Raw genomic sequence first — 13,834 nt, forward strand, 5'->3', positions numbered from 1 at the left:
ACAAATGTTGGTCATAATATTGTCTTCGGTTACCGCGATAGTTACTCATGAAATAAAACTATGAAAACTGATTATATCGCGTATATTGAATTTATAATACATCCCGACGTTTCGAACTCTTTACAGCGTTCGTGGTCAACGGGTGACACCCGTGAGTCACCCGTTGACCACGATAATCCGTTTTCATAGTTTTATTTCAAATGTTGGTCAGTTTGAGTAGTATAGCCTACAGTTTAATTTTTTGCTCCTATTACAGGCCACACATTGTATACCACAGCTCCAAATACAATAAAAGCTTTATAATCGATTCGAATTCCTGTAGCATCGCACAATCGCAAACGTTTAACGTCAACATGCGCTATATACAGAATGTTCACATATTGGGCCGTAGGTTCCTACTATATATACACGTTCACAAATTGCGCCCGGTGACACGTGTAGCGATCGAACGGACACGCTGCGCGAATTTATTTTTGCTTAGGTTCTGTTGATTTCGTAATCTTTGTAACATTATCTTATTGAGACATACAAAATCTTGTCTGGACACTACAATCTACAATGTTCCAAATATTAAAGACATATCAAGCCAGAATGTAAGGTTGAGAGGACACTCTTAAAAACTTGTCAAACCTCCGTGTGCTAGCAACCCTAGGAAACACTTCTGGCCAACTCGTGTGGTAAATGTGTGGAACTCTACCAGAAACTGTTATTAGTGCACCGTCAGTGAACGCTTTCAAAAATAGACTGGATACACATTCTAGAACATTGAAAAGTGCAAAATAAAAAGTGCTTCGATATACACGCATCAGCTCCAAGAGCTGCTAGTATATTAAAATAAATAATTAATACATATTTCGATTAACAAGTTTGGGAACAAATCAGTTTCTCTAGCTACAACGTAAATCCGTAAGGAGTTCGTTTAGGAGGTGCAAGCGCGCACTGCTTGCCCTTAGAGCTGGTCAAAGACGCCTAGTCTTACTAAGATGGCATATAGTCGAGAAATTCGGACGGGCACCGCCGTGGCGGGGTGGCCTAGGGGTTCATGGCGTTAGCCGCGATAGCTAAAGACGCCGGTTCGAATCCGGCCTTCACCACTGGAGGGCTTCGTCACTTTTTCTTTAATATATGACATCTATTACAGTTTTTAACATATTTCGATTATTTTACTATTAGCGCCTTGAGAGCTGAACAGATCTTATAGGATGCACTTGTTATTTATTTTATACAAATAAATATGTATTTAGTACATTTTCAAATATGCGTCACAAAAAAATGGTATTTCATTAATAGTTTCTCTTATTTTAGATTGTGAATGTGAGCACCTGTAGAGTTGCATGCTATAGAGTTACTACGTACATAAGTCCAAATATGCTCAAAAAATAATACAGGTACGTGTATGTTTTGACTAAGTACTTTTATTATATTATCCATAGCACATCTTAAGCCAGCGTGGGTGTTAATTCGACTAGGTAAGTGTAGTCGAGTATTTTCCGATTCTCACTGAAATTACTCGCGCGAGGCAGACGGAAATTGTCATTCTACTAGCTACCTGGCGATCCATTGTCAGTCCGCCTAAGGATTATACCCCTTATTCTATGATTATTTAGTACGACTTTGGTTTGCGCCCTTTGGATTATGCTTTAGGTGTTGATTTACACTTAATACATGAAATGTGAATTAATAAATCAGTGTACGATGGAGTAAAGAGAATTTACATTTGATACGATTCAGCTTTGAAGGTTGTTTACCTACAATCTGATCTGGTATGCAGACGGGTTTAATTATTTAGCGAAAAATTTAATATTCTGTGTTGGATACTATTGTACTTTTGAGGATTTTATACTCCGCATATTCTTTTTTGCTTTCTAAAATACTGGTAGCAATACGATAAGAAAGTTGCATTTTATCCACATGTGAGGCAAAGTAATCTGATGCAAATATTGAGTTGTTTGCTCATGTTGGGTGATAGAATTGACTTTTAAGCGATGATTATGAATGTTAAATATTTAATGAAGATCATTTGTAATGTTTACAGTTAGTATTTTCCTCGCGTTAGTGTGGTAAAAAAAATTGTGTTTCACTCGGGACCAAAGTTTGTTTAACCCTAGTGCCTTGAAACCCTCGCAACGCTTAAGATTCCACTTTTCGAACCAATTCCATTTTGGAATCTTTCGTTTGCTCGGATATGCACGAGGGGTTAAACAACAACTTTGCTCCCTTGTAAAACAAATAACTATTGTTACTACTTACATAAAAAATGGGACTTGTGAACTATGTTTTACTTGTTACAAAATCGGAAATTATACTTTTTTCTTTGTTAAGTAAGTACTTAAGTTCAGTATTTTTTTCGACTATAAGTTCGACAGGCTATAGGTTCGACTAATTTATTTATTTTTCAGTGCAAAAGTTCTGTTGGAAACCAATCAATTGTCCCTATTTTCAAACACATGTTCTCTTCCTGCTCTATAAACAGTCAAGTGTAATTTGCATCCTTTAAATTTCAACAAGATTAACACGTGTCAGTACCTAAGTATTTATACTTACACCTACGTTTTTACAAGTTTTACAGCAAAATATCACATTAGCTGTACCTGTTTCCCATAGCAGACATTCCGTTGCATTATTTGCACACCGCACATGTATGAACACTGATTTCTCAGTTTACAATTACCATTTTAAGAATGGTCCCACCTAGCCCCGATAACCTATCGGCGTTACCTTCCTTCATTGTCAAAGTGCATTCAGACTAACACTGACATGATGTGATTGCAATAATTAGGAACAATTGTTAGTTAACAATGTGATTTGTAGATTTGAACCATGTTTAGTTATAGTGTGCTCACGGTTTTACTATTTTCGGTTTCCGTTATGGCGACTAGAGTTGTTGAAGGGTAAGTTACTGATTATGTAATTGCTTCTTTGTTCACTGCATGATTACAATTTCTACAAAATTAAACAGAATTTTGTAATATCTGCAAAATTTATTACTACAGTCTTGTATGTTTTAATGAAATAACTGATTAAATATGGAATTACCAAAATTTTTATAACCTACAAAGTTATTTATTGAAGCATTATCTTCCTGTGTTTCAAATTGTGTTTGATATTTCAGATCTCAACCAGTACTACAAAAGACAGTAGAAGCGTTATTCAAAGACAGATCTCAAGTGATACATCCAGGAACATGCAAATTGATCCTATCTTCGCCTCGACAAGCGAAAATGTGCAGCAGGGAAGCCAGTCTAACTAGCATTTTGACGAAGGCAAAAGAACAAGCCATACAAGCTTGCGAGGAAGCATTCTTTTACGATCGATGGAATTGCTCTCTACTATTTAATAAAAAAGAAAAAAAGAGTATTTTTAAGAAAATTTATAGGGAAAATGCTTTTATACATGCCCTTGCTGCAGCTTCTATAACTCACGCAGTAGCGAGGGGATGTGCTTCTGGTGACCTCACAAGGTGTTCCTGCCAAGGTAATTTCCAAAAAAATGCCTCTGAATGGAAAAGAAACGGTTGCGGCGATGATTTCAAGTACGGGAAACGGATCACAAGGAACTTTCTGGACTTGAAACACGCAGGTACTGACCAGATCGCCGAGATCCTCAAGCAAGATGTCATAATAGGCATCAACTCCATCGGAGAGCAAATGAAAGAAGTCTGCAAGTGCCATGGTTTTTCCGGATCATGCACTACAAAAACCTGCTGGAAGAGGCTAGGGCCATTTAACTCCGCCATGGGCGTGCTGAAAAAGCACTATCACCACGCCGTAAAGAAGAAGTTGCTTAACTACACGACAAAGAGAGCGATATCGCCTAAAATAAGACGTAAAATGAATATTGATAAGAACAACTTGGTGTATCTTCAAAAGACGCCTAATTTATGTGTGAGCACGAGAGGCAGGGTGTGTCGGGACCGGGACAACTGCGCGACTTTGTGTTGTGCGAGAGGGTACTTCACGACCAAGAAGCCTGTGAGCTCTAGGTGCAGGTGCAAGATGGTAAATTGCTGCATCGTCAAGTGTGATACTTGTGTCAAGGACGTGGATGTTTATACGTGTAAATAAAGTGCAATTACTGATATTCTGATGGTGAGAAAATTTGCATTTAATTGAAAGAAATGGCAATGCTCTATTGAAGTCAAAACGAAATGAGTATACGTGAGCTCTTTTTTATATTTATTTATGTTCTTGTTGTATAAATGTTTTACTTTTATTGATCACGTTGTGTTTATTTATACCTAATTAAAACTATAGGTAAAATATAGTTTATTAGAACGAATCCAATAAGTACCTAATCATCTTGATAATTGTACGTGTACTTAAAATTAAAATACCTAGATTTATCATATTTAATATAAGATCCACAAAACATATAATTTAGAGTTCAGATGTTATGCTTTAAAATGTATAGTTAAGTTGCTGATGAGTAAGCCGTAGGTCGTATCTTCTAAGGAAAGACTGGTTGTGATAAAGCCTGCAAGGTTCTGGGAGTGCCGGGTGATAAGCTGTGATAGTACATACATAGTAGGTTTAAATATTTTCTGTACTCTTATCTTAAGTCATCATTTTTACAATCAATATTCAGTATTTCTAAATTTTCATAATATTACATTATACATCTATGAATAAATTAGCAAGTATAATATAATAAAAAGTTTATAAATAAAAAAATTGGCCTAAGTCGTAGTCGCACGCTAGGGTGTGTAAAAGGCTGGCCGCATTGCCCCGCTGGATAGCAATGCTGATCCGCTGAGCAAAATATTGGCCAGCCCTCTGGTCACCTGAAGCCTCTATATCATCCTAACATCCTATAGCTACGCACCCTAAACGCCGCAAATATAATATATATAATACAAAAGGTGCTTATTTTGAAATATAAAGGATGTCCGGATCCGGACCGAGGCGTCCGACACTTCGATTTCTGTGACGGGTGATAGGCGATCACGTGATGCTTTCAATAGAAAGTAAAGCGTGATGAAACGAACGCGCTTTATGTGCATAAGTAGAAAATTATAACTACCTGTACTGTACCTACCTACTGATTAGCAGTGCGGAAAATTTCCAAAATAACTAAATTTTCATATGGAAAAATTTCACAAACTTCTCGTATTGTATGGGGATCGAAATTGTACATTTCCAAAATTAAAGTTCCATTTATTTTTTGTAAAATTTTGCAGAAATTTTCGAGAACTTTCCCAACTTTTTGGAAACTTTTCACATGGATGAGGAAGAGGACCTCTGATGCTCGCGCGGGTTCGTACCTGGTGCAAAAGCTGGCCATCGCCGCTGTCCAACGTGGTAACGCGGCAAGTGTGATGGGCACCTTTGTACCCGGTACAGCGGAGTTCGTTTAGAATAAAATATTTTATTTAACTTTGTACTTTATTCATTAATTTTAGATATATTGAAGTTATTTTTTTATGTTTAACCTTTAAGTTTTCTGAATAAACTATCTGAATAAAAAAATATTGTACACACTACCTTCATGTGCGGCAATAATGTGGTGTATACATATTTTTGAAAGTATCTCCGTCTCCATAATTTAATACCTTGACTGCACTATATTTAACTGCATTATATTATTGTGAGAACTCTGCAAACGGGGACTATCTCAAGGCATTATACGAAAACTTTAATCATATTTTCAGAAAATCTTTAGTTGTTTTATTTTCTCTTAGCACCTGCATTCTTCACTGCAAACGACCCCAAGTCCATCTGCATTGCTAATTACTTGCCACTGATTTCATTAAAACAGCTGTAACTATATTTTTTATCTATTTGCATACTTATATGATGAGTATTTCTGGGAATTCTGTTTGTGATTAGGTGTCACTACTTTCTATGTTAGGTATCTACTCAATAAATAAATACTTGCTGACCCTACATTATTATCTACCTTGACACGTTCAACTTTGGCAACTTTGCACTATGAGGGTAGGCGACTCTCTCCACTCATCAAACATTTATTTTGAGCAAAATAATCCTAAAATAATCCTAAGTCCTTGTATCATTTAACCTGCCTAACTAACCTAAACCAACTAGTTATTTAGTTTTTTAATTGCCATTGTTTAGTTGGTCAGCCCTCGTGGTAATGGTTGTTTTTTTTTACCGCCTTAAAAAAGGAGGTTATCAATTCAATCGTGTTTTTCGAAGTGTTTAAATGTAAGTATATTATAGTTCCATTTTCGTCCCTTTTTTGTCATTTTATTTTATACTTTTTGAAGTGTTTTTATTTTATTTTATTAAAGGTTAATTTAATATAGGTATAGGTATGTTATGTAGTGTGATACTCGAACTTTAGGTGCCCACACTGACAGGCCAAATTCGAGTTTTAGTTACAATATCAGTATCATATTCGAAACATCGAATACCGTAAAAAGGGGTGAGTAGGTTTCGCGGGGAGATGGGATTTTAAGGCTACTGCTACAAAAATAATGTATTCCAATTTAAAATGGAGCTACAGTAATACTCATAATAAAAAAATATCGAAACAACAATCTTCCAAAATCACCTTTGTATGAAATCCCATCTCACCCCAATTACGAGGGACTACGGGGTGAGGTGGAATTTCCTGTTTATCGTCAAAGTTATGAAATACCCAACTACCCAACTACCCAACTACCCAAAATAAAATAAAAACTAAAATACAAACGTCCGGAACACTTATTACATACACCATTCAGTTTGCATATGTAAAAATAAAATTTTATCGAGGTTTGAATGTCAGTTTTGCGCCTACTCACCCCATTTTACGGTAACTAATAAAACTCGAATTGGCCTGTTAGTCTTCGGCTAGGTAGGTACACTAAAGATACCTAAATAATAACGGTTGATTGCATAAGGTCAAGGGGCATACCTACTCTAGGTATAACCTGACTCACTTAGTTTACCGAATCCTTGCGTCAAGTCAACCCTGGGAAACCTGATTCACAGTTTGCCAAACACTGCTTCAGTTCAAATATGTGTTTAGTCTCAAGTATCTAGGGACTTTTGTAAACCTACTAGACAGGGTAATTGTGTAAGTAAACCCTTTAGTGGGTAACGGCAAGATATTTGCCGTCAGACAACTCAGATATTTAGACATTTTTCTCAAAAAACGCGTTGTTAGTTAATATAAATTTTAGTTTGGATTGGAGAATATACTCGTACTCGTTACCAACTTACGAAATAAAGGAGAGCTGATAAAAGTTATTCCATCTATTGTAAAATGTTAATTCTTTGACAAAATTTTAGATTTTGATATTGCCTACATTTAAACAAAATATCTATGAATAAAATTGGTTACGCTTATTATTATTTTTTTGATAATCATAATTTTCGTATTTCAAACGTAAAATTAATGCTTTTGAACATTAAAATAACTTATTTTATTAAATATTTACCCTACTCAGTTTCAGTCGCACTATGAAAATGGGTAGATTCATTGACCGTCAATGGCAAACATGCCTACAAGACGGCATTTGACTTGGAAATTCTTAGAAATACCAACAGATGCCAAAAATTATTCTCTCTTAAAATTATGATTGCAAATTTTTAAATTATTGTAATCACCCTATTTATTACCAAACCAGTCCACCTACTGCACAAATTCTAGGGATCAGTGGCACTGTGTTTGCCACCAGGCCACCACCAACAGGCCAACTCGAACATACACTGAAATTATTTAGTTTTTATATTTGAATGATGTCATTTAGTTATCGTGCGTCTTGCTCGCGCCGATAAATGTACGGCCAAGTACGAGCGAAATGTACGATATCTGAATGACATTATTTAGATGACATTCTGATATCAGTGTACGTTCGAATTGGCCTGCAAAGCTTATAAATAAAATAATGAATTGGAAAAAATCTAATCTTATTTTTGTACGGTGGAGCCAATAAGGACGGGACAGATCGATAGCTGCCACGTGCCCCGTGCGGATTAAGTGAACTGCGAAGTAAACCGCAGATACACATTAATGATGTAACCAACAAAGTAGGGGTCTAGTAAGTATATACTTACTGTACTTAGTTTGGAAGTAATGTTGAAACAAAGGTTAGGTAGAAACAGAGTAGAATTAGATAAGCGTGTAATTTGAAAAGAAACGGTTTAATAATGATATTATTAGTTTGGGGTAGACATCACGTTTTCAAACCACCCACTACACATAAATGTTAATTAGTGTCGGACTATTGACAATAATAAACATTTATGTGAAGTGTGTGGTTTGAAAACGTGATGTCTACCCCAAACTTTAAATACCTACACTTTTCGTCGGGTAGTCATACCAATCTCTGTTTTGTCATTTTGCTGGGACGTCAGTTAGCCGCGACCACGACCAGTGAAACCTGCGTCGAAACTCGTAAATAAAGGTAACAAAATAAATTAGCTATAGACCCGATTGTAAATGTGATTTATTAAATACATACGTACTAAAAACAGAATAAAATAAATATTTAAGTGGGGCTCCCATACAACAAATGTGATTTTTGCCGTTTTTTGCGTAATGGTACGGAACCCTTCGTGCGCGAGTCCGACTCGCACTTGGCCGGTTATTAAATTTGTCGCTCTTTTCTACTGACGGAAAGAAAAACTTTAAAAACTTTACCTTACAGTTTATTTGCTGAGAGGATTGAATGGATTTACCAGAGTTTGAAGTTAAGCGACACAATTATTCGTGATTATGATTAATATATTGCACTTCAAAGAGAATTTAGTATTTATAGAGGCGTATTGTCAAAGTAAATTTTGAAGTCACAGTAAATTTACTGCCATCTTTCGACACAGGATTGAAACTTTTAGAACGCCATTTGACTTTGATCCTTGTTCTTTCTCAAACGATATAAACGAAGTATCAAACGATGTCGTCATCTACACGAGAATAGGCTAAAGGTATGGCGCCATCTTTTCGAGCATAAATTTTATTTTTCTTGATTTTCGGAGGCACGATATTTTCTTATACGGAGTTATATAATATACCTTTGATGTACTTATACTTACTTACCTAACAAAAATGTGTAAAAAGTGAACATTGAATGTTATCAAAATGTTTCCAAAGAGGGATATAATAAGATAAAGCTGTACTGTCAAAGTAAATTTTGTAACCACAGAAAATTCACTGCCATCTATCGATACACTCTAAAACTAAAAATGAAGATTTATAAAAATACGTTAAAATGTATTTAAATATGGATAAATGATTTTTTTATTTGCATTAATTATTATTATATGATTTCTTTAACGGATATGCGGTAAAATTATAAATAACAAACGAAACCGTCAACGCCCTCTATACGAGAGTAGGCCAAAACTAGTGGCGCCATCTGATCGAGAATCAAATTTTCGTGATTTTTGAGGCACGTTTTTTCCTTAGAATGTATCCATCTATTACGGAGTTATATATATCTTTAATACAAACTAAAAATGAAGATTTATAAAAATACGATAAAATGTATTTAAACATGGATAAAGGATTTTTTTATTTGCATTAGTTATTTTTATATGATTTTGACCCATGTTCTTTTACTGATATGCATTAAAATTATAAATAACAAACGAAACCGTCAACGCCCTCTATACGAGAGTAGGCCAAAATTAGTGGCGCCATCTGATCGAGAATCAAACTTTGGTGATTTTCGAGGCACATTTTTCCCTTAGACTGTATCCATCTATTACGGAGTTATATCTATCTTTGTAATACTTGGCTATACGTAGATATAGACAAGTTAAGTTTTAAGTATACCTACATGTTATTGAAATTATGTACAGTAAACAGTTACAATTGTACATATTCTTCAAAAGTTGTTCCACCTATATAGAAAGGATTTTTGGGAACGCAACCCCTAAAGGAAATTGACGTTTTCTACGAAGACCAATCGCAGGCGGTGGCTAGTACCTATACCAATACTATGTACATGTATAACTATACCTTCATCTACCTTTTTCATTTTATTATTTCTTTATTTATTTTTCGTCTTACGTTAGGTTTTTATAAAATGGATATAAAAATAAAATACAAAATAAGACGTACAAAACCAATACAAAATATTATTAACAATTAAAAAAAAAATACAAATACACAAAAACGAACAAAAACTAATATAAAAATAAAAAAAGCAAAACATAGCCCAGCCCAACGGATCTCGAACTCAGATCACTAGTGCAAACTAGCAACTGCGCCCAAGGTACCGCTCGACCAGGACTATGTGTATCGGAGTAGTCGAAATTAGGCTATATATACTTAAATAGTTACTGTTTATTGACAATTCGTTAACGTTATCGTTATTTCAAAGACAGCATATTCGAATATAATATAAAACTTCTTCAAAAACAAAACAAGGCAGCAATAAGATTGGACTAACTAATAATTTATTTGAAATATTGGCAATTAATCCAATAATATAAAGGGCTTTTGAATAAGATTCAGTATAATTTTCAGTGTGACAGTATTATTCCTATACACGAGCACGATCCTCACATCCATCTACCTCATGTGCTGCATCTGAAAATGGACCCCAAAATGGAATCTTGAGCGTTGCGAGGGTTTAAAGGCATGAGGGTAGCAAAGTTTGCCACGGAATGAAACACAAAATTTCGAAGGAAAATACTAACTGTAAATTGATTCAAAATGAATGTTATTCAATATTTATCATTAAAAATCATCATTTAAAAGTTAATTCTACCAGCAAACATAAGAAAACAACTCAATCAATTTGCATTTGATTACTTTGCCTCACATGTTATTAAAATGGAACTCTTATCAGTTTTTAAACAATCAAGAGAGCCTTTATCAGCTGGTGGTGTGGTGAAAAAAACATTTAGTTAAGGGTGGTATTACACCTGTCCAATGTCATTGCGTCTCACTCTCATTAAGCAAAATGTGAGAATTTATTAATCTGTGACGCAATACACATTGGACAAAGAAATTGGATAGGTTGAAGAAGGTTAAGATACCTGCAACATTTAGCGACATCTGTTATCGAATAGTCAAACTAATGGCACGGACATCTGTTGAGGAGTACAAATTGTGGATTTTTACAGATTTTCCCAAAATATCATTATCATGTCTGTATTTATTTTTCGTCTTACGTTAGTTTTTTATAATATGGATATAAAAATAAAATACAAAATAAGACATACAAAACCAATACAAAACGTAAAAAACTAATATGTAAATAAAAAAAGCAAAACATAGCCAGCCCAACGGGTCTTGAACTCAGATCACTAGCGCAAACTAGCAACTGCGCCCAAGGTACCGCTCGACCAGGACTATGTGTACAAGAACAGTCGAAATTAGCCTATACATACTTAATTAGTTACTGATTACTGATAATTCGTTAACGACGTTAACGTTATCGATATTTCAAAGACATAACATATTCGAATATAATATAAAACTTCCTCAAAAACGAAACAAGGCAGCAATTGGACTAACTAAATTTATTCGTAATAATTGCAATAGGAAATATAATTTGTCAAAGGACTGTCTGTCATAATATCTTTCAGATATAAGCGCCATCTATATTTGAAATACAAAAGCACTTCAACAATCGCCACTACTTCGTCCTCTAGCGGCGAGTAGCAAAACTAGCTCCGTAACTTGGTGAGTCAGTGCGCGAACTTGTTAGTTTGAGAAGTACGGATAATAGCCAACAGATGGCATGAAACTTAAATCTTTAAATGTAAACTACATACTAATTTATACTAATCAAATACTAATCAAGCATTTTGGTCAAAAATTTGATAATAATTCATGTCTAACGAAATATATTTCTTTATTAAATTAAATTGCGTATTCATATAAAATTTTAATGCCGGTTTCGTCGAAGTTATAATGTTTTCTGCATGTGCGTAAAACTTGGGAAACTACATAATATATATTTTTCGAAAATAAAATCTTACTATTTATAAACTTTGAAACGTAAAATTGGACTTGTGTGACAGCTCGATTTTACAGTCACAAAACTAGTACAGATATTAGAAGAATTTTAAGCAATCAGGTATTAATTAAAAATAGGTAATAAAATAAAAAATATTATCTCTCATTATAATTCACTACTTATTTCATAAAAAGCGGATAACTAAATCAATGACCAACGCATTATAGGCTAAGTATCGTCTACAATATTATTATAACGCCTATAATCGACGCCGGGCCATTATGCTTTAAAAATGTATAGTTAAGTTGCTGATGAGTAAGCCGTAGGTCGTATCTTCTAAGGAAAGACTGGTTGTGATAAAGCCTGCAAGGTTCTGGGAGTGCCGGGTGATAAGCTGTGATAGTACATACATAGTAGGTTTAAATATTTTCTGTACTCTTATCTTAAGTCATCATTTTTACAATCAATATTCAGTATTTCTAAATTTTCATAATATTACATTATACATCTATGAATAAATTAGCAAGTATAATATAATAAAAAGTTTATAAATAAAAAAATTGGCATAAGTCGTAGTCGCACGCTAGGGTGTGTAAAAGGCTGGCCGCATTGCCCCGCTGGATAGCAATGCTGATCCGCTGAGCAAAATATTGGCCAGCCCTCTGGTCACCTGAAGCCTCTATATCATCCTAACATCCTATAGCTACGCACCCTAAACGCCGCAAATATAATATATATAATACAAAAGGTGCTTATTTTGAAATATAAAGGATGTCCGGATCCGGACCGAGGCGTCCGACACTTCGATTTCTGTGACGGGTGATAGGCGATCACGTGATGCTTTCAATAGAAAGTAAAGCGTGATGAAACGAACGCGCTTTATGTGCATTAAGTAGAAAATTATAACTACCTGTACTGTACCTACCTACTGATTAGCAGTGCGGAAAATTTCCAAAATAACTAAATTTTCATATGGAAAAATTTCACAAACTTCTCGTATTGTATGGGGATCGAAATTGTACATCTCCAAAATTAAAGTTCCATTTATTTTTTGTAAAATTTTGCAGAAATTTTCGAGAACTTTCCCAACTTTTTGGAAACTTTTCACATAGATGAGGAAGAGGACCTCTGATGCTCGCGCGGGTTCGTACCTGGTGCAAAAGCTGGCCATCGCCGCTGTCCAACGTGGTAACGCGGCAAGTGTGATGGGCACCTTTGTACCCGGTACAGCGGAGTTCGTTTAGAATAAAATATTTTATTTAACTTTGTACTTTATTCATTAATTTTAGATATATTGAAGTTATTTTTTTATGTTTAACCTTTAAGTTTTCTGAATAAACTATCTGAATAAAAAAATATTGTACACACTACCTTCATGTGCGGCAATAATGTGGTGTATACATATTTTTGAAAGTATCTCCGTCTCCATAATTTAATACCTTGACTGCACTATATTTAACTGCATTATATTATTGTCAGAACTCTGCAAACGGGGACTATCTCAAGGCATTATACGAAAACTTTAATCATATTTTCAGAAAATCTTTAGTTGTTTTATTTTCTCTTAGCACCTGCATTCTGCACTGCAAACGACCCCAAGTCCATCTGCATTGCTAATTACTTGCCACTGATTTCATTAAAACAGCTGTAACTATATTTTTTATCTATTTGCATACTTATATGATGAGTATTTCTGGGAATTCTGTTTGTGATTAGGTGTCACTACTTTCTATGTTAGGTATCTACTCAATAAATAAATACTTGCTGACCCTACATTATTATCTACCTTGACACGTTCAACTTTGGCAACTTTGCACTATGAGGGTAGGCGACTCTCTCCACTCATCAAACATTTATTTTGAGCAAAATAATCCTAAAATAATCCTAAGTCCTTGTATCATTTAACCTGCCTAACTAACCTAAACCAACTAGTTATTTAGTTTTTTAATTGCCATTGTTTAGTTGGTCAGCCCTCGT

The 13,834-nt window shown here is 34.7% G+C and overlaps 2 protein-coding genes across 2 annotated transcripts in view; one reads left to right on the forward strand and one right to left on the reverse strand.

Moving 5' to 3' along the window:
• LOC134741007 (homeobox protein aristaless-like) overlaps nt 1–13,834 on the reverse strand; it is a 509,271-nt gene that overhangs the window by 419,284 nt on the left and 76,153 nt on the right. The window lies entirely within an intron of this gene.
• On the forward strand, nt 2,594–4,089 carry LOC134741141 (protein Wnt-4). The gene is made up of 2 exons (XM_063673912.1): nt 2,594–2,891; nt 3,113–4,089. Exons 1-2 carry the CDS (start codon nt 2,821–2,823, stop codon nt 4,062–4,064), a joined length of 1,023 nt encoding a protein of 340 aa, XP_063529982.1. The 5' UTR covers nt 2,594–2,820; the 3' UTR covers nt 4,065–4,089.

Source organism: Cydia strobilella, chromosome 4 (genome assembly GCF_947568885.1).
Source record: "Cydia strobilella chromosome 4, ilCydStro3.1, whole genome shotgun sequence".
NCBI classification, from domain to species: Eukaryota; Metazoa; Arthropoda; class Insecta; order Lepidoptera; family Tortricidae; genus Cydia; species Cydia strobilella.